The 27,937-nt window shown below is 34.7% G+C and overlaps 1 protein-coding gene and 1 pseudogene across 2 annotated transcripts in view; both read right to left on the reverse strand.

Annotated features, from left to right (window-relative positions):
- The window catches only part of RDX (radixin), a 100,605-nt gene that overhangs the window by 4,199 nt on the left and 68,469 nt on the right, over window positions 1-27,937 (reverse strand). For both annotated transcript variants that reach the window (XM_074216636.1, XM_074216637.1), the window contains exons 8-10: window positions 22,995-23,091; window positions 20,959-21,122; window positions 14,966-15,096 (exon numbers count right to left, since the gene is read on the reverse strand). In XM_074216636.1, the coding sequence (XP_074072737.1) occupies window positions 14,966-15,096; window positions 20,959-21,122; window positions 22,995-23,091 (392 nt within the window). The remainder of the gene's footprint in view (window positions 1-14,965; window positions 15,097-20,958; window positions 21,123-22,994; window positions 23,092-27,937) is intronic.
- On the reverse strand, window positions 214-14,959 carry LOC141508222 (peroxiredoxin-6 pseudogene; annotated as a pseudogene).

Below are 27,937 nucleotides of genomic sequence, written 5' to 3' on the forward strand. Positions count from 1 at the left end.
TTCCTTGCTTAAAAAAAGATCCTTTTCAATTCAAATAAGTAAAATATATACACTCCTAAATAGCCAAAAACATTCTTTTCATTTCAATATTTTAAGTATAATTTCTTTCTTTATCAGAAATATTAATTATATAGTATTTTAAAATTCAAAAGTAACATTACTTGAATAAAAGCTATAATACAAATTAAAGAAATTATAAATTCAAGAATCACATTTGCTGATTAGATACCACATCTAACATTATTGAAAAGGGTCAATTTAAAATATTGCATCGAAGTTTCTTCTATTCCTTTAGGAAGCCCTTTTTTTTTTTAGGTTTTTACAAAGCAAATAGGTTAAGTGGCTTGCCCAAGGTCACACACAGCTAGGTAATTATTAAGTGTCTGAGAACAGATTTAAACCCAGGTACTCCTGACTCCAGGGCCGGTGCTTTATCCACTATACCACCTAGCCGCCCTCTTTTTTTTCCCCCAGTAAGATTTTTCACATTTAGGTAATTTGCTATAAACCTAATTTCCTCTTTACTCTGTCTTATTAGAAAATGCTATTTTAAAAGACTTGCTGAATTTTGGTTTAATAAGCACTTGATTCTTTTGTAATATCTCCAAATGATAGTTATTACTGGGTATTTTGACTCATATACAAAAATGAGATCCTGAAAGAATGACATTGAGGAAAAGTGCTGGATTTTGAAACAGGGAGACCTAAGTTTAAATAAATCTCTTTTCACACACCTGTGCAGCTAGCCATTTAATCTCTCTCTGAGAGTTATGGAAAACTTACCTCATAGAATAGTTGTAAATAACAAATGAGATAACAAAAATAAGGCACTCTGCAAAACTTAAGTGCTATTTTAAAGTTAACTATAATTGTTATCCTTTTCATTGTTGCTGAAGGCAACTAGGTAACACAGTGAATATTTGACCAAGAGTTATGAAGATGTGAATTGAAATCCAAAACTGAAATACTTAATTACCAAGTCACAACCTAAATGTAATTTATTAATATTACTGTAAAATCCACCTATGCAACATCTCTTTCATCTCTACTTTCTTCTCACTACTACCAACTTATTTATTTGACCTCATTATTTTACCTACTTGGACTACCTGAATACGTTCCTAAAAGATCTATGGTGTAGATCTGATAGTCATTCTTCTTATTCAGTAAATTTCAATGTCTCTATCACCTCCAGAATAGAATACTATATAAATTCCAGTTTGATTGTACCACAAATGATGAGAAGAGGAGTAATTCATATTAAGGTTGAAAAGGTAAGTTGGGACCACACAGTGAAAGAAGTTAAGTAGGGACCACATAGTGAAAGGTTTTATTTATTGCAGTATTAGGTTGTTCCCTGGTAATATAGAATTGTACGCATTTTTTTGTTTTTTTGTTTTTGTTTTTGCAAGGCAAAGGAGATTAAGTGACTTGCCCAAGGTCCCACAGCTAGGTAATTATTAAGTGTCTAATGTCAAATTCAAACTCAGGTCCTCCTGACTCCACCTAGCTGCCTGGGAACTGTATGAATTTTAAAGATGTATGAATGTTACCAAAATCAAATTTCTCCAATAATTTTCCCATATAAGATAAAATTTTGGGGCGGTTAGGTGGTGCAGTGGATAAAGCACTGGCCCTGGAGTATGAGTACCTGGGTTCAAATCCAGTCTCAGACACGTAATAATTACCTAGCTGTATGGCCTTGGGCAAGCCACTTAACCCCACTGCCTTGCAAAAACCTAAAAAAAAAAAAAAAAGATAAAGGTTTTGTAATAACTCTTCATTTTATCTATTCACTTCTACATTTCTAGATCATAACTAATTCAATCAATTTAGACTATGAACCACAAAATTTTAGTTAGAAGGAATTTCAGCAGTCACTAACTACAAAGAACATCAAAAAAAGAATCCCTGTTATGGCACATCTGATAAATGAGCACCTCTGAAAGCTTCCAGTCAGGAGAAAATTATCTTCTCATGGGACTGAAAATAGAAAAGACTTAAGACATGAAAGTCAATTTAGAAGTAATAGATGAGATAAAAGATATATTTTTGGTCTGAAGTGGGATTACAACTATTTAAATAGAGAAAAATGAACAGAAATAAATTGCTGAAACAAAATAAGATTTAGCGATTGAGTGGATAAGCTAAATTGAGGAGAGGAAAAAGTCAAAGACTCTAAGACTACAAGCATGGATAACTAGAGGAATGGAGGTATTCTTGAAAGCAACAGGGAAATTAGAAGAGGAGATAGGTTTTTTAGAGAAAATGAGTTTCATCTTAGACATGACAGATTCTAAGATACCCATGAGAAATCACAGTGAAGACCCAGCAAGCAGATGATTATATGTCACTATGTTTAGGAAAGAGACTAGAGTTATGTAAATTAGAATCACCTACCCAGAGATAAGGACTGAATCTATTGAAGTTAATCTGATCCCATGAGAAAATATAGGAGAGACTCCAACAAAAACTGATCTGGAGTACTCCTATGAACTAAGAATGATGAAAGCTGTGGACAAAAACTCAGGAGAGAATAGTATCACACAGAAGATAAAATAGGAAGAAGGTATAATCAACAGTGACAAATACAGCAAAGAAGTCAAGAATAATGAGGTTTGACAAAAAGGAGATGCCATTAGAAAACAAAGCTTGGAATTTTAAAAATATAAAGAAATTCTTTTCCTTACAACAAAACAAAATCTTCCTAGTTACAATTTTTACTCATTGAACATACTTCTTTACTGGGATGGGAGAGTATGAGGATTTTTTTTCTCCAACCAAAGTATCTTTAATCCTATTTTTATCCTTTTGGCCCATCAAATACTTGAAGATAGTTAGGTACTTTACCCTCATCTTTACCTTTTCCAGATTAAAATATCATTTGGTTCTTCAATCAAAGTCTATCACTTTACCATCTTTATAATAAAATGTGACACTGAAAGCTGAATTTCAGATTTGGTATAATCAATTCAAAATACAACAGGATTATTCATTTCCTAAATTCTAAAAAGCCTAGGATTGCATTAGATTTTGTAGATGCAACATCAAAATGTTGATTATCATAAAGTTTACATGCCATTAACATTGTTAGATCTTTTACAGACTAATAAGTACATGGACAATCATTCTTCATATACCTGTAAAGTTGATTTTTCTGAATTCAAGTGGAAAACTAAACAATCATACTAAATATGGACCAAAGTTCTGGTCAGTTTAGATCTTTTTGGATCAAATTCTACCACAACTGTTACCTATTATTATCCAACATATTAAGAATTCCTTCTAGTTTATAATGTGAATGTGGTAAGTAAGTCACTAGTATCTTTAGCCAATAAAATGATAAAAATGTTAGGATAAAGACAAAGAAAGATCCCTGGAGCATTCAACTAAATTACCTTCTTCAAAGTTAACAATCAATCAATTAATAATTATTCTTTGGTATAGATAATCATTTTCATAGCCATTTAATTATATAATTATCAGATTACTCTCTATGTTTTTATAAAAAATTAGAATAGCATGAGATACTTTGTAAAATGATTTGGTATATCTAGGTAAACCATAGCTACAACATTCTCCTATACAATTTTAATAACTGGCAAAAAAAGAAAATTAAGCATAATCTGTAAAGACCTATTCTTGATGAAGACAACTGGCTCTGTAATCACTGAATCCTTTTCTTCTTTTTTTTTAAGTTTCAAAAAGCTTTTATTGGTGGCTCCCCTAAAGGCAAAAATATCAGAAAACAGAAAATTATCTACTGCAGAGACAACATTTTACAATAAAGAAATAGTATCGGTTTCCCTTTCTTTCCCTCTAGTATACATACTTTCATCTTATTAAGAACTTTAAGAGCAGTTTTCCATGTCCACCTTGTTTAAAAAAGTATTCAAAATTATGACTATCCACTATTCTATATATCACTAGCAAGCATTGTGCAGTTTTCTCTATGCTCTCAAACACATGCTGTAACATGATTAGAAAGTTCTTTCGCTCAAACTAGCAAAAAATATTTTAACATTGTATCCTACTTTCCTTTTTTCTGTTAAAAAGAATCACCAAGTTTTTTCTAACTGTATTTATAATACTCAACATGAGTGAACAAAAAAACTATTTGAAATACCTAAATTAGTACAAGTTGGTGATCATAAACTTAGGGAGGTGATGTACAAAGCTAGACATGTTAAATTGTCTTTTAGGTCAGTTAAAAAAATGCTACTCTTGCAATGCTCCTAGGAAGCCCCTTTCCCAAATGCTAATAATGCAGAGATTGTAAAAGATCTCACAATTTAAGTCCCAGAGACAACCAGCAGAGCATCAAGGGAGTTCAATGATCCAAACGAAAAGCAATAAGAGAGAATCATAGGAGACTTTTAGTGTCATTTTCACTTAAATCATCTATTAGTAGAGTAGCTCAAAGACTTCTGAAGACTTTCCATCACTCCAAGATTTTAAATCAATTACTTCAGGAGACCAGATTGGCAGGCTGGTATCCCTTCTGGTAGAGATCCTCAAGGGAGCTCTTGCAGGTCTTGCTAGAGTGATCTATGGCTGAGGAGTATGCCATAGGTATTTCTTTGGTGAAGACCCCTTTAGATTTAGCCTCAGTGTATGTATGCTGTCAATTGAAGGGAATCAGCCACTCTGAGGATCTCATCAAAGTTTCTGCCAGTAGTGGCTGGGTAGAGGATAAACAGTTTCAACCTCTTATCTGGGTCAAAAATATCACCTGAGCTGTCACTGACATGCCCTGCTCATTCTGTTCATCTTTGTTTAACACTGAACTTGATGGCAAGGTCCCATTTTTGATTCTCAAGGATGGGGATAGGCAGCTTCCCCATGGGCTCATCTCCATTGTAGGCATTGACCTCCTTTCTCCAGGCAATATGGTCTTGGATAGAGTTGATAAGAAAGGGCAATCATCTTAGCATTTTGCTTGGAAAATTCTGGAATCAATTTTGTAGCACATCCCTATACTCAGTTGTACACACTGGAGTGAAATCTCAAGGATAGGAGTAGAGAATGCCCCTTGAGTCTCCAAGAAACTCGTGGCAACAGATGCGGTAGATACTGGTGTCCACTTTGAAACTGGGGGCTTCATCTCTGAGCTGCAGACCTTCAGACATGGTGGTGGCAAGGAGTTAGAGGAGGACCCAGCAGAGGAGGAAAAGTCACAGCCAATGTGTGAGCTCATTGGGCCCCCACTGAATCCTTTTCTGATGTTTTAGGACCCATCTCTAACAGTCAACCTTTAAATTTTAACAGGAATTTAAGTCACACTCATTAGCCTATCTTATAGATTCTATTTATTCTCTTCTTTTTTTTTTCAAAATTGGGACATATGCCCTTCTCCAGTCCTTACAACAAGAAAACTTACACAACTTTCCTACTCTCTGTTTTTCAAATATCGCTGACAATGGCTCAGCAATCACATGACTCTTCCCTCAGTTAACTGAGGATATAGTTCATTTGTGCCACCTGACACTGACATTTAGAGCAACTAGGTACTGTCTATCTCATTTAAATTGGGTATCTAGTACCTATTATTCATTTTTGTTCCATCCTATCTCATCCAAAAAAAGAAAGCAAATCAGAATTAAGAAGGCTTATGGTGATCTCTCATTAGCTATCATTGCCCTATCTACTATAATGGCATTATTCCCACCAGCATCACACCTTCTTCAGTTTTGTTCTTTTAACCCACATAGCTTAATTTTTTTTTTAAAGAAAGCATTAAGAATAAATCCTTTTAATTGTTCTTAGCTTTCTTCAGCCAAAATTCATTCAATCAATTCATCAATAAAACCATCAGGATACACAGGTTAACATTCTTGGTTATCTTCTTTGGTTTCTTACCCTTACTAAACTTGTCATTTCTATTTCTCCTGTATACATCCTTTTCTCTTCTCTTATAAAGCCTCTACCCTAAAAAGTTCAGACCTTTATCATCTCTTGCCTGGATTACTGCATCTAATTGGTCTTTCTCTACCTCAAATCTCTCCTCACTTTAATCCATCCTCCACTCAGATGCCCATGTGATTTTTCTTAAGTACAGGATTGGCCATGCCATCCTCCTACTTAAATTTTACTGACTCCATATTAGGATCCTTTCTTTAATAGTCCCTGATATTCCTGCCCTATACTTGACTCTTATGCATTCCATGACCCAGCTTAGCTGATCCTGACCCATATCATTTCAAAGTTGTTTCTATGCCATTGCAATGGTTGTCCTCCATGCCTGGAATCTTCTCTCTACTCCCTTTCAAAATCCCTGGCTTTCTTCAATATTCAGCTTAAATTACATTTTTTGCACAAGGCCTTTCCAAATTTTCCCTAGAAACCTGAGCCTTCTTTTCTAGGGTTATCTTTTTTCAGCTTTGTTTTAATCTTTTATATATCTATTTATTTATATGTTGTTTCAATTAAAATGTTGGTTCCTTAAAGACAAGGTCTATCTTCTGTTGTTTTTTTTTTTAAGTCCTCAGTGCTTAGCACCTGAAATACAGTAAATGCTTTAAATAAGGCACCACTATTTAAGCAGAGGAAACATTATGTAATGTGTGTGTTGACTGACTACATGGGCAATTTACTAGATCAGGGTTATCTAAAATGTGTCCCACAGGGTAATTTTATGCAGTCCACATGTGTTTACTAGATGCTTTAGTAAATGAGCTACCACAAAGTTCTCACTAAAAAAGGCAAATCAAAATATATTGTCTATTGTTTCAATAAAAACTCTTAAATAAGATTGAACAGTCCTGTTCTAGATGATGGAGGATAAAGATGCCCCTCTCCCCAAAAATAGAAATTGCATCTGCCTTTAAGGTCCTTAGATCTGTCAGTAACAACATATACACCTATGAAAAGATATAAAAAGCACAGAAATTATTCAGAGGAGAGGAGAAGAAATAGCAGATAGGGAGATCAGCTGAAACTGGAGAAGAGTTTTGAAAGATTCTCAGAGGTGATAAGGAATGAAAATGAGGAGAGATTGATTACATTCTAAGCACTGAAAAGAGCTTATACAAAGGAACAGAAATAGGAAATAGGAAATAGAGTATTCTTTATAAATAGCAAAACCACAAAATTCTGAACTCCAGCAATTCTGGCACTGATATTACAGGATTGTTCAATGTTTTTGTATTAAACTATTATCCATCCCTGTTTTTATCTTCTGTACATATCTTTTAAAAATGTAAGTTAGTTGTTGAATTCCCTTTGTAACTACACTGGTTTCTCAAGAGAATTTCCATTTTTTTCTTCATGAATGGAAGTCTTTCCTTTGTTTCTTCTGATTTTTCATTCTTGAGTTTCCCATTCCTTCTAGGATGACTTCCCCTATAAAATTTTACTCCATGGGAAATTGTGCATCCTTCCTCTGAACCTGCTCTCTGAAAAATCAAAAATGCATGTTAGACTATGCTTGGTTTTCCTTTCCTTTATAGCAAACAAAGACACAGTCACCTAACCCAAGCTTCTTCTCATTTCCATATCAGTAACCATCATGAAGGATGAAATTATTGTGTGGTTATAAGTAGTTCATCAAGATTAAAGTTTTAGTTAGAAATTGTTTAATTTCCCAAGCAACTTTTATTTGGATTTTCATAAGCATTGTCATTTAAAATTCAGAGTTTATGATCAGTTGCCCACTTTTTCATAAAATATCCTGTATAAAGTTGGTGATCCGATACATGTTGCCAGCTGAGTTTTTATTATTTTATTTTATTGTGCTGAATTTGTAAATTATGAGTGGTAACTATACCTGCATTTTAATTTTACAAATTAAGTCTGTCCTAAAAATAGCTACTTTCTTCTTCACCTTAAGTAAAATGGAACAATAAATGAAATCAGGATTCTCTTAAATCATTTTATCACAAAGGATAAAAGAGAGGGTGGTAAATATTTAACACTTACTTTCCTCACCTACATGACCCTCAGTTACTAGATAATCTTGCATGTTTCCTCCCCTAAATTTGTATTATTCTAAACTAGGCTATATTATGATGATGATGATGATGATGATGATGATGATGATGATGGAAGTAATTAACAACAAAGATGTTTCAAAAGTATGTCCAAAGAAAGTCATTATATAAGAAATTAGGATCACACTTCATTTAAAATTCACAAAATAAAGTTATATTTAATAAGAGTTAACTAATAAAATCAGGGCAATTACATTTACAGGGCAAATATACCAAGATTATATGAAAGGTCAATTTCCCTAGAAAAATTTGCATATTAAAAAATTCATTTTGTCTGTGATATAAATGACTTTAAGTAGAGGATAGAAGAAATAGTATCACTAGTCCAAAAAAAAGGAAAATGTAGGGGGAAGAAGTCTTTTCTGAAAGCATATATCCTTCACAAAATTTCAGGTCTCTACCTACAAATTCAGAAGGCAATGTAAAGTTGAAATGATTCATCAATTTAAGAGAGGGAAGGGAATAAAGTATAGCCTCCAGTATACGAGTGGTGGCCTAAAAGAGAACTGAGAATGAAGGAACTGAAGATCATGGTCACAGCAAAGAACAGTCTTAAGAGTTCAAGGTGGAATGATAGCAGCTGTGACTGGATAATGGAATTTCACAGTTCATGAAAATAGGAAGTGTTATAGTTGTAGATGATGACAAGATCAAAATTATGATTATCTCTGTAAACAGTTGAGGTGTGATGGTGATACAGTAATTCATAGGAAATAAAGTTGAGGAACTTAGAGATTAAGGTATTTGTTTGAAGGAGTATCTATCTATCTATCTATCTATCTATCTATCTAATCTATCTATCTAATCTATCTATGGCTAAAGACCCCTAGGATGTGGGCAGGCTATTACCATGAGGAAGCCAGGTCTCACTGACAATTAGAAGATGGAAGAAATAAAAAAAAGAAAAGATATAAGATGAAAGCAAGTTTGTTACCCATGAAACAAGCATTCTAGAGAGCATAGTGGAAAGGGCTGGATAGCTCAAGAGTGGGAGGAAGCAGAGTGTGGGTTAAAGGGGAAAGGAACAAGGGAGTGGATAGAGTGGGAAGGAGAATTGGGTGTAACAACAACTGCATGCTCAAAAAAAATCACTGGATCTGGAAGGATATAATCAGGAAGGAATTTGATAATCACTGAGGAGTAAATGAAATAACATATATAAAGCACTTAGGGTTATATTATAGTAATTACTATTTTATTTCCTTCTTCATTTCTCTACTAACATGTTTTTGCATATTATTGATGTTGAAACAAAAAGGCACTTAGCACAAAAGACCAAGACATTGATAATGTCAAAAAACAGAATGATTAAATATAAATTTACATAGTTCAAATCAAAATTACTTCAAAATTTTAAAGACATATTGATGAATTTTATGGATGTGAATATACTATATATCCTCAATGATCTACTATGTGCATGTTATCTATCCTAGGTGCTGGATATATAAAAACCAACCCAGAATGCACTATGCTTTCAAGAAAGTTAACTTCTAAAATTTACAGCCTGGGGAATCTGAAATAAATAACTGATTTCATAAAATATTTTTAACCAGTAAGTTAATGATTTTAATAATGATAACCCCCCCATTTAATTAATATCCTTTATTACATCCAGTTCTACATAACCTTGGATTTCCAAATACCCAATCCATTAATATATAGTACTAATCCATGATCTGACTTCTGGTCAAATCTAAATATGATTTTTTCACTGTCTTTTCCTAAGTAGCAGATGGGTGCTACAGCAGATATTCAGAACATCTGACCTCAAACACTAGCTGCTTTGTTATCCCGGAGAAGTCAATTAATTTCTGTCTGCCTCAGTTTCCTCAACTATAAAGTAAGGATAATACCAGCACCTGTATCCCAGGGTTGTTGTGAGGATCAAATGAGAAAATATTATTGTTTAAACAGAGTGCCTGAAGTGCTTCTTCCTTTCCCCCTTCCCCTTCCTTACCTCTCAAATTCAATTTCTTGTTTTCCACCTCCTACAATATCTAATACATATGTTCTCTCTATTTTGGCACCACCACAACCCTACTTCATATACCGATTTTCACCCACATAGAATATTGATTGAAATATCCTCCTTACAGTTGTTTCTAACTTCATGTTTGTCCTTCATTCTTGAAGACCATAACATCAAGGAGGAGATGCCATGACAAGCAAGTGAACTGGATTTGAGTGATGGGATACTGGGCAAAATCATCAGCCTCACTTTCTCCTCAGAACCATCAGGGTCCAGTGTCCAGATATGAATCAGGATGACTGGTGATGGCCTTGGAAATGAGGCAATAAGGATTAAGTGACTTGCCCAAGGTTACACAGCTAGTGAAGTGTCAAGTGTCTGAGACCGGATTCGAAATCCTGTCCTCCTGACTCCAAGCCCAGTGCTCTATCCCCTACCCCATCTAACTTTATAATGCTTATAGAATAATAATCTTTATTTATATCTCTGTTCTTCTTAAATATTTTCAGTAATTTAGTTCCCTATTGCCTTTGGAGTGAAATTCAAATGCATAGCTGACATTCAAGGTTCTCTCCATGGTCTGGCACCATCCTATTTTTTCCAGACATCTTATACCACTTATTTTATAAACATTAAATAGCAGCTAAACTGATTAACTCTTCTCAACAGAAACACCACTGAATTCTCATGTCACTATGCCTCTGTTCAGTGTGCACTTTATTCCTGTAATATCTTCCTAATCATCTGTGTTTTTACCCATCTACAACTCTGTTCAGGTACTAACCTCAAAGAAACTTTCCTTGATAGTTCCTCCTTCCCTCCAACAACCTTCAAGTTCAGATATCATACTTTTTTGTAAATTTACTATTAAAAATGCACATATTGGGGTGGCTAGGTGGTACAGTGGATTGAGCACTGGTCCTGGAGTCAGGAGTACCTGAATTCAAATCTGACCTCAGGTATGTAATAATTACCTAGCTGTGTGGCCTTGGGCAAGCCATTTAACCCCATTGCCTTGCAAAAAACCTTTTAAGAAAAAAGGTACACATATCAAGCAATATACATTGTCATTTGCAAAGCTAAATTCTCTTACTGAGGGTAAGTACTGGAACTCAGCTTATCTAAATGTGAAAGTGCTCTTTGCACTTTTAATGTTTGTTGATTATCTTTTTGATGTTGCTATCACTAAGGGAGCATAAGCAAATAGTCAATCCTTTTTCTTTGTTCATATGAATAATTGTTAGCACTTATTAACTATATTATTTTTTGTTAAATATATTAGATATATTGTTATTCCATCTTATAGATGACTATATAATCATTGTAGAAAAAGAACCAAAATTTATAAGGTATGTGTTTATAGACTAGTGAAATAATGGTATTACACAAGATTATCTCTTAAGATCTCTTTTCCAAATGTTTAGTCTAGGCAGAAAACTAAGATAGCAAAAGATTAAGAAATCTGCCCTATATCACTGTGAGGACTAGAAAGCAGTGCTTCTGACTCAGCATTTTATTCCACTGCCTATATTTTGCCTTCTTTGAAGGTGAGGATTTTTCTTGGTAATTTCTGACCAGCTAGATCAAAATTGAAAAAAATCTAGGTTAAGCTATTACTTACAGTTTAAAAACTACATAACCAAATAAGGCCTGATGCATAATAATAGTCAAAAAGTCATACAAATCATTCTAAATGGTTTGTTGTTCAGTTAAAATATAAGAGATTTTAATTTTGAATGACATTACTTTACATAGAGATTCTTAAGTAAAAGTTTCAACTGAAGATCTGTATATGCTGCAGATATTGTAGGAATCACAGGTTTTGAGCAATTAGCACAAATTACAAGACAATCATGAGGTTTTAAAGCTACACAACAAGAAGGCTTTATTATAAAAATGAAAAATACAAATTGAGAATCTGCATCTCAAGATGATCGATTTAAAAATGTCTTGTTGAGAAGGCTCTAAATTCTTTCTGTTGTTATCTTCCACATATTTTCTTTTTCTCTTTCTTTGGGAGCTTTTTTTTTGTACATAATACTATTATTTTTGTTATATGTCCTATATGAATGATAATAAGACTGGAAGTCTTTAGTAACCAGCAATCCTCTAATAAAAACACTTAAATATCTATATGAAGAAAATGTGGTATAAGTTAAATAAAAACTTATTTTAAAATAACATTGATATTATGTGTTTTTTATATTTGCATTTCAACATAATTACAGAACTTGATGAGAAATCTCAGATTCTATTTTCTAAACTATTATCATCACTCATTTGACTCGTGATTATAGCAACAAAGAATGAAAATACAGATTTTTTTTCTCCCACTAGAAATAATGTAGTCTATTTTTAAATTGGAACTAAGAGGCAGTATTGTGTAATAGCTAAAGAGAAGGCCTTAGAAGCCAGGAAGATCTGGATTTCATTCCTATCTATGAAATATCTGGGAACCTGAGGAAATAATCATTCTCTCAGGGTTCTAGAAAAATCTCTAAGACTCTTAAGCTTCAGAGAAGATGATGACCTGATGATGACAAAGGGAGTCCTTCACTTTAAAGTTCTCTATACCAATACAAATGAAGGTTCTAACCTTATCTTATATTGAAGCTATACAAGATGAACACAATATGTGAAAATATTCAATTACCTTCTATTTAGTTATTTCTCTTCCTTTTTTATTCTACCATAGGCAATGGTGAGCAAGCAGAGAGATCTGAGTTCAAATCCCTTCTCAGTGAACCCCAGGCAAGTCATATAACTTCCTACAATCTGTTTTCTTATCCATAAAATGGGTATAATAGCATTTTCTGCAAAAGGTTGTCATCAAATGAAATAATATCAAGCAATGGCCAAACCTTAAGTGCAATACAAGTGTATCAGATATTCCAATGTATCTATCATCTAATCTGGAATAAAGAGTGCAACCCATGCATATCTGTCTTGCTTATGACTTTTGTTCATGTCCTCCCATAAATACATTAAACACTGCCTATCCAATGGGCTGGAGATCTTTCTCACTTTCTCCCATTATCCTGATTATGCCAGTGGAACATGGCATTCTACACTAGGCATCCCCCATTCTCTTATTACATGATCAACTCCTCTTCTTTTCCCATCATATACATTTTCCTAATGACACCTTTTACTCTTGCTTTCACTGAAGTTCATAATGGTTATATATTGCAATAAAGTATACTTCACAACTTGTCTTAATTACTGTATAGCTCCCAATCATCAAATTACAATAACAAAACAAAGGGGTCAAAAAATGATGGTAACATTCCAAAATAACAATAATACATCTTTAAACATTAAATTATATTAATAATGTGTTATATTGCAGCGAAATACATTTACAGCAGAGATAAAATGTCATTAAGTCCAAAGAACTAAGAACCAAGAATCAGAAAAATCTGCATTCTAGTTCCTGTTCTATCAGTTAACTAGACATGTAATCCTGGACAGATCATTTAACTTCCATGTACCTCAATCTACTAATCTGGAAAATGAGAATAGTAATATTCTCTCAAACTCACAGTATTGTTGTAAAAAATAAAATAATATATGGGAAACTGCTTTGGAAACCTATAAGTTAATCTTACCCAAAAGGAAAGTAAGAGGGGAAAGGGACAGAAGGTGATAGAAGAGTGGGAGAGGGTAGTCAGAAGCAATATATTTTTGAGGAGGGATGTGGTGAAAAGAGACAGAGAATAGAATAAATGGGGGTGGGAATAGGATGAAGGGAAATACATCCAGCAGTAGCAACTATGGAAAAAAATATGAAGCAATTTCTCTGATGAATTTAAAGGATGTTTACCTATCCCAAAGACAGAGTTGATGGTGTCTGAATATAGACTGAACTATACTTCCCCCCAACACTTTATTTTTCCTTGAGATTTTTCATTCTTTTGGGGGGGGGGGGAGAAGGTGGTTTACTTTTACAACATGACTATTGCAATAATGTGTTTCATGGCTATGCATTTTTACCCTACACCAAGTAACTTGCTTTCTCAGTGAGGGGCAGTGGGATGGGAGGAAGGGAAAAAATTTAGAACTCAAGGTTTTGGAAGTAAATATAAAACTTGCTTTTGCATGTAGCGGGGGGGGGGGATTTTAAAATAAATTTAAAAAAATCAAAAGACAAAAAAAACTGTAAGTCTTAGAAACAAAATAAATTATATTATCTTCTTAGGTACAACTACTTAGCAATGGCAATCTGTCCCCTTTTCACAGTAGGTTCCTTTGCTTTTTGCATATATAATTAATGAAGATATGTGAATATGGGAAGAGGGTTTTTTTGAGAGACAATAGGAAGCATAAATGAAAGATCTGGACTTGTGATTTTATTGGTGCGGGGAATTCTTACCATAATTCCTCATCCTAAAGCAGATCAATGACTTTGCCTCACTTCAGAATCTCAAAACATTCTCTGGGGAAAGCCAATCAGGAAGACAGTGGGTGGGTTTAAGGCCTTATTCTGAGCTCTGTAACTAAGGAATTTGGCAACATCTAATGGCCTCAAGGAAATATATATGTGCACTTGAGATTTCATTGGCATTCCCTCTATAAAGTTCATGGATTTACTTTTATGTAAATATATTTTTAAAAGAAAGCATGGGCACCTAGATGGCACAGTGGATAGAGCACCAGCCCTGGAGTCAGGAGTACCTGAGTTCAAATGCGGCCTCAGACACTTAATAATTACCTGGCTGTGTGGCCTTGGGAAAGCCACTTAACCCCATTTGCTTTGCAAAAAAAAAACCCCAAACAAAAAACAAACCTAAAAGAAAGCATATCTCCTGCTGTACACTTAAGAAATTTGATTTGAAAATAGTGTTGAGAGTATGTCCTATTAAGCTTGATTAAGCTGGAGCAGATTTTAGCTTGTAAAAATGACATAATTGATATTACTGTAAACAAAATTCATTTTAAAAATCACTGATTGGATTTACACAAATGCTATTAAGAATCATTCTATAGTTTTTTCAAAGAAACTTACCTTTCTGAGCTTTCATCGTCTGTTCTTCAATTTGTCTCAGACGTTCCATCAGTTCTTCCTTTTCTCGCTCTATTCTCTCCTTTTCTTTTTCTGCTATTTCTCTTTTCTTTTTTTCATTTTCTAGTTGCGCCCTTAAAAAAGAGATGCAATGACTATTACAAATCAATTATTAGAATTAAAAATATTTACCTGTAAATGGGAAACAATAAAACCGAACAGACTATATATTTAGAGCTGAGGGAAATATTAAGTGTTTTCTTTGAATAGGGAAAGGGAGTTGTAATAAGAGTGATATCAAACTTAAGTCAGTCAGTACATTTGAAAGTTTAAAATCTTGAACATATGATACATGCAACTTTCATGTTCAACATGACTTAAATTTTCACTTGAAACTATTAACAAGGAAAAGCAGGAGCAAGGGCTTGTAGAGAACACAACAAGTAAGGTAGGACTCCATGCTCTTGAATAGACTAGTGGAATATAGTCCCAGCACCACATTAAAGTATAACAAACTACTTTTAATGCCTAAAAGAAACGGAAAAGTTTCAAGGTACGTGTGAGGTTTCTGACAATATTTTTTTTTAATTTAAATTTTTTTTTATTAAAGATATTATTTGAGTTTTACATTTTTCCCCCATCCTGCTTCCCTCCTCCTCCCCCCCACAGAATGCACTCTGTCAGTCTTTACTTTGTTTCCATGTTGTACTTTGATCCAAATTGGCTGTGATGAAAGAGAAATCATATCCTTAAAGAGAAGTCTAAGAGGTAACAAAATCAGACAATAAGCTGTTTTTTTTTTCTAAATTAAAGGGAATAGTCCTTGCACTTTGTTCAAACTCCACAGCTCCTTATCTGGATACAGATGGCACTCTCCTTTGCAGACAGCCCAAAATTGTTCCCCATTGTTGCACTGATGGAATGAGCAAGTCCTTCAAGCTTGAACATCACTCCCATGTTGCTGTTAGGGTGTACAGTGTTTTTCTGGTTCTGCTCATCTCACTCAGCATCAGTTCATGCAAATCCCTCCAGGTTTCCCTGAAATCCCGTCCCTCCTGGTTTCTAATAGAACAATAGTGTTCCATGACATACATATACCACAGTTTGCTAAGCCATTCCCCAATTGAAGGACATTTACTGGATTTCCAATTCTTTGCCACCACAAACAGGGCTGCTATAAATATTTTTGTACAAGTGATATTTTTACCCTTTTTCCTCATCTCTTCAGGGTATAGACCCAGTAGTGGTATTGCTGGGTCAAAGGGTATGTACATTTTTGTTGCCCTTTGGGCATAGTTCCAAATAGCTCTCCAGAAGGGTTGGATGAGTTCACAGCTCCACCAACAGTGTAATAGGGTACCAGATTTCCCACATCCCTTCCAACAACAATCATTATCCTTCCTGGTCATACTGGTCAATCTGAGAGATGAGAGGTGGTACCTCAGGGAAGCTTTAATTTGCCTTTCTCTAATAATTAATGATTTAGAGCATTTTTCCATATGGCTGTGAATTGCTTTGATCTCCTCATCTGTAAATTGCCTTTGCATATCCTTTGACCATTTGTCAATTGGGGAATGGCTTTTTGTTTTAAAAATATGACTCAGTTCTCTGTATATTTTAGAAATGAGTCCTTTGTCAGAATCATTAGTTGTAAAGATTGTTTCCCAATTTACTACATTTCTTTTGATCTTGGTTACATTGCTTTTATCTGTGCAAAAGCTTTTTAATTTAATGTAATCAAAATCATCTAATTGGTTTTTGGTTATGTTCTCCAACTCTTCCTTAGTCATAAACTGTTCCCCTTTCCATAAACCTGACAGGTAGCCTAGTCCTTGATCTTCTAATTTGCTTATAGTATTATTTTTTATGTCTATGTCCTGAAACCATTTGGATCTTATCTTGGTAAAGGATGTGAGGTATTGGCCTAATCTAAGTTTCTTCCATACTAACTTCCAATTTTTCCAGCAATTTTTATCAAAGAGAGAGTTTTTATCCCAATGGCCAGACTCTTTGGGTTTATCAAACAGCAGTTTACTATAATCATCTCCTGCTTTTACACCTAGTCTATTCCACTGGTCCACCACTCTATTTCTTAGCCAATACCAAACAGTTTTGATTACTGATGCTTTATAATATAATTTTAGATCTGGTAGGGCTAAGCCACCTTCTTTTGCACTTTTTTTCATTAAGCTCTTGGCAATTCTTGACTTTTTATTTCTCCATATGAATTTACTTACAATTTTTTCTAACTCAAAGTAATTTTTTGGAATTTTGATTGGTAGGGCACTAAACAGATAGTTTAGTTTGGGTAGAATTGTCATTTTTATTATATTAGCTCTACCTATCCATGAGCAGTTGATATTTGCCCAGTTATTTAAATCTAATTTCATTTGTGTGACAAGTGTTTTATAATTGTTTTCAAAAAGATTCTGAGTCTGTCTTGGTAAATAGACTCCCAAATATTTTATATTGTCTGAGGCTCCTTTGAATAGGATTTCTCTTTCTAGCTCTTCCTGCTGTTTCTTGCTAGACATATATAGAAAGGTTGAGGATTTATGAGGGTTTATTTTATAACCTGCAACTTTGCTAAAATTGCTAATTGTTTCCAGTAGTTTTTTAGATGATTTCTTGGGATTCTCTAGGTAGACCATCATGTCATCTGCAAAGAGTGAGAGTTTTGTCTCTTCCTTCCCAATTCTAATTCCTTTAATTTCTTTTTCTTTTCTAATTGCTGATGCTAACATTTCTAATACAATATTGAATAGTAGTGGTGATAATGGGCACCCTTGTTTCACCCCTGATCTTACTGGGAATGCCTCTACCCTCTCCCCATTGAATATAATGCTTGTTCAGATAGATACAGCTAATTATTTTAAGGAACAGTCCATTTATTCCTACACTCTCTAGTGTTTTTAATAGGAATGGATGCTGTATTTTGTCAAAAGCTTTTTCAGCATCTATTGATATGATCATATGATTTCTGATAGGTTTGCTGTTGATATAATTAAGTATACTAACAGTTTTCCTAATATTGAACCAACCCTGCATTCCTGGAATAAATCCTACTTGATCATAATGTATTATCCTAGTGATGACTTGTTGTAATTGTTTTGCTAACATTTTATTTAGGATTTTTGCATCTATATTCATCAGGGAGATAGGTCTATAATTTTTCTGATAATAATATTAATAGAGATGTGGCAAATTTAGAAGTGCTGATGAGTCTAAACTGTGAAGAATCAAAACCATCAAATTTACTGGATGGTAGTCAATATTCTAAAGTCTTGACAGTCTAGGATATTGAGTCAAATGTAATAAAATGATAGTTTATGCAATGAGTATGAGTAGGCTATAGCACGTTAAAAATGAATCAATATTACATTAAAATGCTTGAAAAACATGACTGAATAGAAATATTATAAACAATATAGAAAAGGAAAGGTATGACCATAAGAGAGAAGCCAAGCCAATTATATGCTAAAAATATAGACAGATATGATAGAAATCCCAAATGCAAAATGGAGTTAAGGTATTGCAGCAGCATGGAGAGCATTAAACTTGGCATGCCTCAGTGACTTTCCCAGGGTCACACAACTTTAGAAAGTGTCTGAAGTCACATTTGAACTCAAATACTCATGGTTCCAGACTTAGCACTCTATCCATCAAGCCACCTAGCTTTCTCATATATAAAAGCTACCTATTATTCTTATCATTGTTATTACCTACAGTAAAACTCCTAGTCAACTGAATGTGAAATGCCTGGGGAAAATTTATGGAAGACAGGAATAAATTTTAGGTTCACAGAAGAGAGTAAAATAGGTTAAACAATTTTATTTTAAATAGATACGGGCATTTAGTGGACTGCAAATTCAGTATGAGTCAATGTAATAGAAAATAAAGTTAATGTAATCTTAAGAAACTGGATAGTAAAGAAAATAGATAATACACTACATTCTTCCTCTGTCAGACCATCTATGAAATAGTGCACTGGTTTCTTTGTATCATATTTAAAGGGCACTAAAAGGGGTCAGAGTATCTATAGAGGAGTAACCAGAAGTTTTAAGAACTGTCATGTTGGAAGAGGGATTGGATTTGTTCTGCTCAATCTTAAAGAGTAGAATTATGAACAATGTATGGAAGTCAAAAAGAGGCAAATTTAGGATTGATGTCAGAGGGCAAAAAACAAGCATTCCTAACAATAAGCTTTCCCAAAAAAGTGGGAACTGAGTTATTTCAAAAGTTTTTTTGTCTCCCTTTCTCATGTCAAGTCGGTCCCAGAATAAAGTAAAAAGAACATTTTTGTCAAATATGTTTTAGAGAGAATTTTTGTTAAGAAATGGCTTAAATTTGATGCCCTCTGTAAGGAATATGGGGGGTGTTTGGCTTCCACAAGAATGTGAAGGGAGATTGTTAGTTTACATTACAAAGACCAGGGTCTGCCTATATTGGTGCTTATGGATAGATATGTGAGCATAAGACAAAAGACTTGGCCTTAACCTGCTCAAAAGATGAGATTAGATCAGGTCTGCCCCACTTAGTTCAGAGTTAACCTTAGGTCTGTGTCCCGAAGGAGATTACTATTCCCTCCCCTGTGATCACTGGGGGTGGGGAAGAATGGAAGTGATTGTATCAATTAGATTTCAACCCTGGTCAATGATCGGTTTGAAGGGGGGAAGAAAAAGCTTTTCAAACTGCATCTAAAACTAGCTTTGCCATGACTTAGCACTTCTCTTCCCTTGAGAGGTGGTTCTTTTATTGAGATATCTTAATAAAAGCCATTTTAATCATTCTGGACTAAGTATTTAAGAGGCATTGATAAAAGCCTCTGAGATTTTTTATGTCATACACACACACACACACACACACACACACACACACTATAACAAAGAAGTTACTATATAGCATACATGTAAAAGAAGAAGGCACAAGAATGGTTTCATGGTACAACACCTGGTGTGTTAAAGATTATGGAGACAGATATGTTTGGGAGACTAAGTGGGAGTATACAAGTATGTATTAGAAAACTAAAAGAGTAGAAAATTAACTCCCTACCATTTCCCCTCTTTTGAACCCTCAAGGCCATCAGAAGTGCACTCCAAATGGCCCTAGACCTCATTTTGGGTGAAAGTTGAATGACTGAAGATCTACTTAATAAGATTTAAGTCTTAGATCATCATTTTTCTCTACCTAAAACAGAGTCAACTTTGGCAGACTTGCTAACTTACCTTAAGCAAATAAGAGATACTTGGCATTTCAATAAAACTTCAGTAACTTGGGACTCCTTGATAGAAAGGACTATTTAAGTAATTTAAAATTGTGAAGTCTAGACTTTTCTAATGCAATCTCATTATCACTGAATACATACATTAAAATGTTGAACCTAGTGAACCTCTTGAAAGAAGGGGGTTTCTTTAGCTAAGACTAACTTCAAACTAATCCGGGGTCTGAAAATTCAAAATTATTGAAGAAACCGGTTTCTCTACCAATAACCATTTACTTTAAATTATCTATTTAACATCATCAACAACTTCTCTTAAAGAATACCAAATACACAATATTTGGAAACTTATTATTATTATAAGAAGGTGTGCGGCTGTTCAACTCTATATGGTGATTTTTTTGTAGTAGCAGAGATAAATTACTGAGAAAATTATTGAAGATCCTTACCTGGAAAGCATGAGTAAAACAAAATTGAAGATCTTTAATCAAATGCTTCCAAAAAAGATAATCAAGTAGAATAGCAAGGATTGTATAAGGGGGCAGAGGAAAAACAACTTAATGAATTATAAATAGCTATTCTCACAATATTTAAGTATTTAGACTTCAAACTTTTTAATTTCAAATACTTATCTTAAAGGGCAACTTGACAGTACTTCTAAAACACTCAAATGTCCATTTAACTTTTTTTCAATGACAATGAAAGTTTCTATAAAATTTAAATTTCAAGTACTTCAAGGAAATTTTAGATATAAATTAAAGACTACAAAATTTCATACCTTTCCAACTGCTTCTGATGTTTCTCCTCTCTAGCCTGAGCTTTCATCTGTTGTACTTCAATGGTATCAGGCTTTCTTCTTCGCATATAGAGCTCATGGTTTCCCATGCACAAAGCCAAAATCCGTTTATTGATTCTCAGACGGGGTGCATAAAAAACAAAATCCTAAACATAAATTATTTTTAATGAACAATTTCCTTGAAATGGATAGTCCATCACCAATAACTTATAAAATGTATACCATTAGTAAGAGAGTTCAACAATCAAATAACAATTAACTGGGAAACATACTGAAATCTCATGGGACCCAAGGTATATTCATATAGTGATTCATCTTAAAACATTCCAGAGGCACATAAGTTCTGTTTGTCGTTTCCCTCTACTTTTCCTAAAGTAATTCTCAGTCTGTGATCATCGTGTCTTAAAGATTCACTTTTGCTTGATACTATCTGGGCTTTTTTCAGCAATATAAAGACTTGAAATGGCAAAAAAATATTGAATCCTTACATCCTTCCTATGTATATTTATGTTTTTAAAATGCTCAGCTATGATATTCTATTTCATCAATATAATAGGTGCTATCACTTAACAAATGAAATTCTCCAGTCTGTAAATTTTTAAACTTCAAGCTACATTAACAACTAACTTCCAATTATGCAAATTATCATGAAAAAACTATGAATGACCAATACCTGGATTGCACTTCTGTGAAAATCAAACAAAAAAATTTTTGTTCAACCATTATCCAAATGCCAAAAACAATCTCTTTACACAACCTTGACTTTATTCCAAAAAATATTGTTAAATTAAATTTAAATCTACATTATATGCCCCTCCAATAAAATGAAAAAGGCACACTGATTTCACTATTGAGAGTATTAAGCAATGAAAACAAATGTTTGATAACTGAAAATCTCAATGATACAATTTGGGAAAGCACCATATATTTTCAGTCTTGGAACCATCCTTGACTTTTTCCTCTCTCCCTACCCCTCCATCCCCATTATCAATTTCTAAGTCTCATTTATCCTATTCTTGTGCATTTGTTTACTCAGAAAGTTTCAACCAAAATTCATATTTTCCTCACCTTTCATCTATGATAGTCTCCTATTTGGTCCCCTGCTCCAATCCCTCCATTCTCTAATTCACTCTTTTTTCTCATGGCTGCCAAAATGATATAACTAAATCAAAGATATGATCATACTCCTGTTAAACATTTTAAGCCCTTTATAATCTAACTCTTACCCACCTCTATATATATTATTCTCCCTTATGAACTCTAATTAAACTAGCCACCTTTCCATTCCTTACAGCTATTTGTGCTCCATTTGCCTATGCTTGCCATATCCCATGCCTGCTTTTTGGAATCCTTAATTTCCTTTAAATTTTAGTTCAAGCACCACCTTTCCAGATCCCCACAGAAACTATCATTTCTATCTACAGGCTTCAGGTCTAGCATAATTTTCTGAGGCACACATTAGACACTTAATAAACATCTAAGGTTGCTTTAAGGCTGAAATACAAACTTCTCAGCCTGATATTTAAAGTCTTTCATAATCTGGCTTTATTTTATATTTCCAAATTTTACTTCATATAATTTCCCTTCATTTGATCTCTGTTCTAATAAAAATGGCCTCCAAATTGTTCAATATATATACATTTCATCTCCCATCTCCATTATCTTTCACAGATAGTCTCTTAAGTCTAGAATGTATACCTTACTCCTTTTGTCTGATTTAGACTCCATACAGAGCATAACTCAGATACCACCCCTAACCCTTTTTATGACAGACACAGGTAAAAATATCTCCTCATCATAAACTTTGTATCACTTTTGTCATATTGTCTGTTTCCTCACCTAAATAAATATTGTATGCTTAAAGTTGAATGGAAACTTTTGTCTATATCTTATAGACACACAGGTTCTCTCTCTCTACTTCCTAACATACCTTATACACAGAAGTTACTAAACAATAGGTTAAACTGAATTCATCATAAATGAAAAAATTCATAAGAAGGAATAAGATTTCTACTTACAGGTGCCTTTTTGTCGATTGGCTTTATGACAAATTTTTTGTCATTAAATGAAATATTTCTGATTTCACTCCAGGGAAAACCAATTTTGGGTGTCAATCTTTAAAATGAAAAGTAGACTATTAATGAAGAAATCATATACAAAAACCATTTCTTGTTTATAAAATACTTCATATACATGATAGCATTTATAGCTTACAACAGCCCATTAAAAGATACAAGTATTATTACTCCACATTTTTAAAGGTTAAGAAAATTGAATCTCAGAGAAATCAGTTGACTTTCTCAAGGTGTTAAAGTACTTTCTACCTTACCAAAAGTGATGAAATAATTGTACTATTTATTACAGTCTGAATGGGTAAACTGCAGCTCCAGATTTTTAGATCTTAACTGGCACTAATATATATATTAACATGATATTGATATATCTTTAATTTTTATATTCAGAGTAATCACAAAGACTCAGAAATTACCTACTTCCAAAAAACCATTGAATAATAATGTCAAACAAATTCTGATATCTGACTATACCAGAATTTTACTGGACTATCAGAAATGATGATTATGAAGAAACCTATAGGGTGCAAAGAGAAGGATGCACAGATATAAAAACATTAAACAAAATAACCACAATTCAAATGAAAAGAAAAAATAATTCCATGAAATTGCATGTCATAATAATAAAAAATCCACTGTGGCCCTAAAGAAAATGAGAAATTCAAATTCAATGGAGAAAAAAACACAATATATACTATCAGAGTGAACTGATAGATTAATTAGTTTAAAGGACTGCTTTTTTCCATTTGTGTTTCTTTTAATAGTCATTCTATAAGGAATGGTTCTCTGAGAGAGAGAGGAGATATTTGGAAATGAAGATTAAGCTGAAGTAAAAACTAAAAGTGGAATGAAATAAACAATTGAATTATAAAAAGAAAAACTGAACTATGCACTACCTTACATCTTCCATTAATCCTTCTGAAACACAGATCTAATACCACTTCCCTGCTCAAAAACTTTGTCTTTTGACTACCTTCTGTCTGTATACTTCTTCACATAGTGATATTATCTGTCTTCATAACTCAATAATCATCTCTGTTAGGGCCTACTGTATATGGGAATATTGTAAATCTTCATCACCTGGTGCCCTTGTTTTACTAAGTGCCACTGGAGTGGAAGTGGATTAGAGACTGGGGAAGATATTTAAGCACTTGTATTTTGGTAAATAAACAGAAACCTCCATGTACAAAGAGAGAATTTGTCTTCCTTGTCGTGGGGCCCCCCCCCCCCCCAAATGCTCGCCTGGGAAAGGTTAAGGGACTCCAGAAAGGGACTCAACACATCTCTATTCTAATATTCTCAAGATATATTGGTCTAGCCCTAATCTCTCTGCTGACCTCCAAACTCAAGTCTCCAATTGCCTTTTGGACAAGATATCTTAAACAACATAAACAAAACTGAAGACACTATCTTTCCTCCTAAACCCAAGGGCTGGGGAACCTTTTTTTCTGCCAACGGTCATTTGGATATTTATAACATTATTCAAAGGGGCGGCTAGGTGGCGCAGTGGATAGAGCACTGGCCTTGGAGTCAGGAGTACCTGAGTTCAAATTCAGCCTCAGACACTTAATAATTACCTAGCTGTGTGGCCTTGGGCAAACCACTTAACCCCATTGCCTTACCAAAAAAAAATAAATAAAATAAAATCATTCTAGGACTATATGTGATCAAAGCCTTAAAAAGCTCCTAGATTTACTGAATTTTGAGTCCTGCCTGTGGCTGCCTTGGCAATATGATCCACAGGCTGGAGTACCTGCCTCTACCCTAAACCCTTCTTGCTTCCAAATTTCCCTATTACTGTCAAAGACTCCATCATCCTCCTAGGTGTCATTCTGAACTCTCTACTTTCACTTGGCACCTTTGTTTTGTGCCAAGTTCTGTCACTTTACAAAAGTAAAGTCTCTTACATTTGCCTCCTTCTCACCCTGGCACAGGAGATCCCTCAGCACTTCACCCATTCCAATTCATTCTCTCCTAAGATGCCAAAGTTATTTCCCTAAAGCCCAGGTGTCACATTTTCCCCCATTGACCTCATCAATACAACCCTGTTGTTCCTCACCATCTCTAGTATAAAGACAAAACCATCCTTTAATGTTTAAAGCCCTTTATAACCTAGCACTGGTCCCCCAATTCAGTCTCTACCTTTCATTTCTCTCTAACCCTCTTCTTTAGTCCAGTGACATCAATCTTGTTGCTAATTCCCTGAATGTGACACTTCTCCCAAATCTGGGCATTTACATTGGTTGTCTGACATGCCTGGCATGCTCTTACCCATCTCCACCTTCTCAGGAAGCCTTTGCCCATTGCTCCTTCCCCCTATTAATCTTTATGTAGCTCCCTTTGTGTTCATTATTTCCAAGTTGTTTCCCTAATTCCATTATCAGCAATTCTAGGGTAGAGATAGTCTTTTGACTTTTTTTTGATTGCTTTGTGCTTAGCACAATGCTTGCCTGCCCACCAAGTCACATCTGGCATTTTTGGCTCTTGCACAATCTGGCTCCAAATTGCTTTTCCCAGTCTAATTTCATAATATCAGCCTTTACATACCAACACTAAGAAACATGGCACTCAGGGCGGCTAGGTGGTGCAGTGGATAAAGCGCCAGCCCTAGAGTCAGGAGTACCTGGGTTCAAATCCGGTCTCAGACACTTAATAATTACCTAGCTTTCTGGCCTTGGGCAAGCCACTTAACCCCATTTGCCTTGCAAAAACCTTAAAAAAAAAAAAGAAACATGGCACTCTTTGAAACACCCCAAATTTAATTATACCACTTCCTCTATCTAGAATAAATGCTTTCTCTAGTTCCCCTTACTGAAATCTTGCTTATTTCAAGGCACAGTTGCAATTCTATTGCCTTACAAAAGCCTAACAAGACTTCCTGCCAAGATGACAGAGAGAAGTCAGGTACTGTTGGCTACCCCTCAGAATTAACATGGATCAAGCCAGATTTTGAATTCAGAGGAGACCATCTAGCAGTAAGGTCTGTCATAGGGGAGCATGGGTGTGTCAGGGGCAGAGAGCAGAGACCCATCACAGGAGTGGTGGAGGCTGGGGAACTGACCCAAGAATAGCGGAGAAGTGGTGCTGTGTGGGAAGAGGGCGAGAGAGCTCCAGCACAGTGGCCCAGACATCTATCCCTTCACTTTGACCAGTTTGGAAGACCAGGAACACCGCCCCCCCCCCCCACCCTGTTCCTGAGGGAAGGCCTTACCTTAACCAGAACAAACACAAAAACAGATCAAGTGTTAGCACACCTTGCCCCAAGGCCCAGGTACAGGAGGCAAATCTCCCCCAGTGCTGATTGCTGATAAAGTTGATTAACTTTGTCAACTGAGGGCCTGCCAGATTGTGCTAGGACAGTACAAGTTTAGAATCTCATCAACATCTGATCCTGCCCCAAGTTTAGGATCTGATCAACATCAGAAACAATCCAGAGAAAGCTTCTGGCATCCCTTACAGGCTGGCCCACTGAGTAACCCCCTGGAGTTCCTAAACCAGTGAGCAAGGCCTCTAGGGAGCTCAGCACCAAAGGGCCTGTGAATCAGCCACTCCCCCCAACACAAGATCCTAGGGAAAGGGCCCAAAATTAAGAAAGGCCACCTTAAAGCTGGGTTCATTGAATGTTACCTTGAACATAAGGATACCAGCTCAAAGGAAAAACTGAATTGGTCTCTAGCCCAGATAGACTTCTTAGAGATCAGAAAGGAGTTGAAAAACCAAATGGAAAGAAACAAGAGAAAATAAACACTATGAAAGAGAATATCAACATCTTACAACAAGAAAACAAATCCATTGAAAACACAATTAGGCAAAATGGAAAAAGATAAAAACTTCAGAAACAGAAACTGACTAACTGGAAAAGGAGATGCAAAAGGTAAATGGAGAAAACTCTTCTCTTAAAAAAACAGATTGGAATCTGAGGAAACTAATAACTTCACATGACACCAAGGAACTGTTAAACAAAAAAATAGAAGAAAATGTAAAATGCTTCATCTGCGAAACAACTGACCTGGAAAATAGATCCAGGAGAGACAATTTAAGAATCACAGGACCTTCTGAAAACCTTGTTTAAAAAAAAAAAAAGCCCGGATTCCAATACTTCAGTATATAGTGAGGGAGAATTGCGCTGATATCCTGGAAACAGAGGGCAAAATAGTCATTGAAAAAATATAACCATCTCCTAAAAAGATACCAAAATGAAAATACCAAGGAATATCATAGCTAAACTCCAGAACTATCAGATCAAGATGAAAAACCTGCAAGCAGTCAGAAAGAAGCAATTCAAATACCAAGGAGACACAGGATTACACAGGACCTGGCTGCATTAACATTAAGGGATCGAAGGGCCTGGAATATGATATTCTGGAAAGCAAAGGAGCTTGGAACGGAGTCAAGAATTTAACTATCTAGCAAAACTGAGACTTCTCTTATAGGGGAAAAGATGGACATTTAATAAAATAGGAAACTTTCAACTTTTCCTGATGAAAAGACAAGAGCTAAACAGAAAATTTAGAGATGCACGAAAAGGTAAACAGGGGAAAAGGGAAAAAACTTATCCAATAGGATGAAACTGGCTGTATCTCTACCTGGGAGGAAGATTCTCATAACTCTTGAGAATTGTAATTCTTTTAGAGGGAATACATTTAGCCAGAAGAAATGGACAGTCAAGACTTATCCGTGACTCCGATGGAATAATTTAAAAATAAAATCTCCCTAGAAAGGGGGACTGTAAAAAGATGAAGGAAGGGGAAGATAGAATGGGGTAAATTATGTCACATGAAGAGGTGCAAAGGACCTACCACAATAGAGGGGGAAAAAAGAAGAAAGAACAACCTGAATCTTACTTTCATAAAATTTGGCTCAAAGAGGGATTAAGACATATACTGTTG

Source organism: Macrotis lagotis, chromosome 1 (genome assembly GCF_037893015.1).
Source record: "Macrotis lagotis isolate mMagLag1 chromosome 1, bilby.v1.9.chrom.fasta, whole genome shotgun sequence".
In the NCBI taxonomy this organism is placed as follows: Eukaryota; Metazoa; Chordata; class Mammalia; order Peramelemorphia; family Peramelidae; genus Macrotis; species Macrotis lagotis.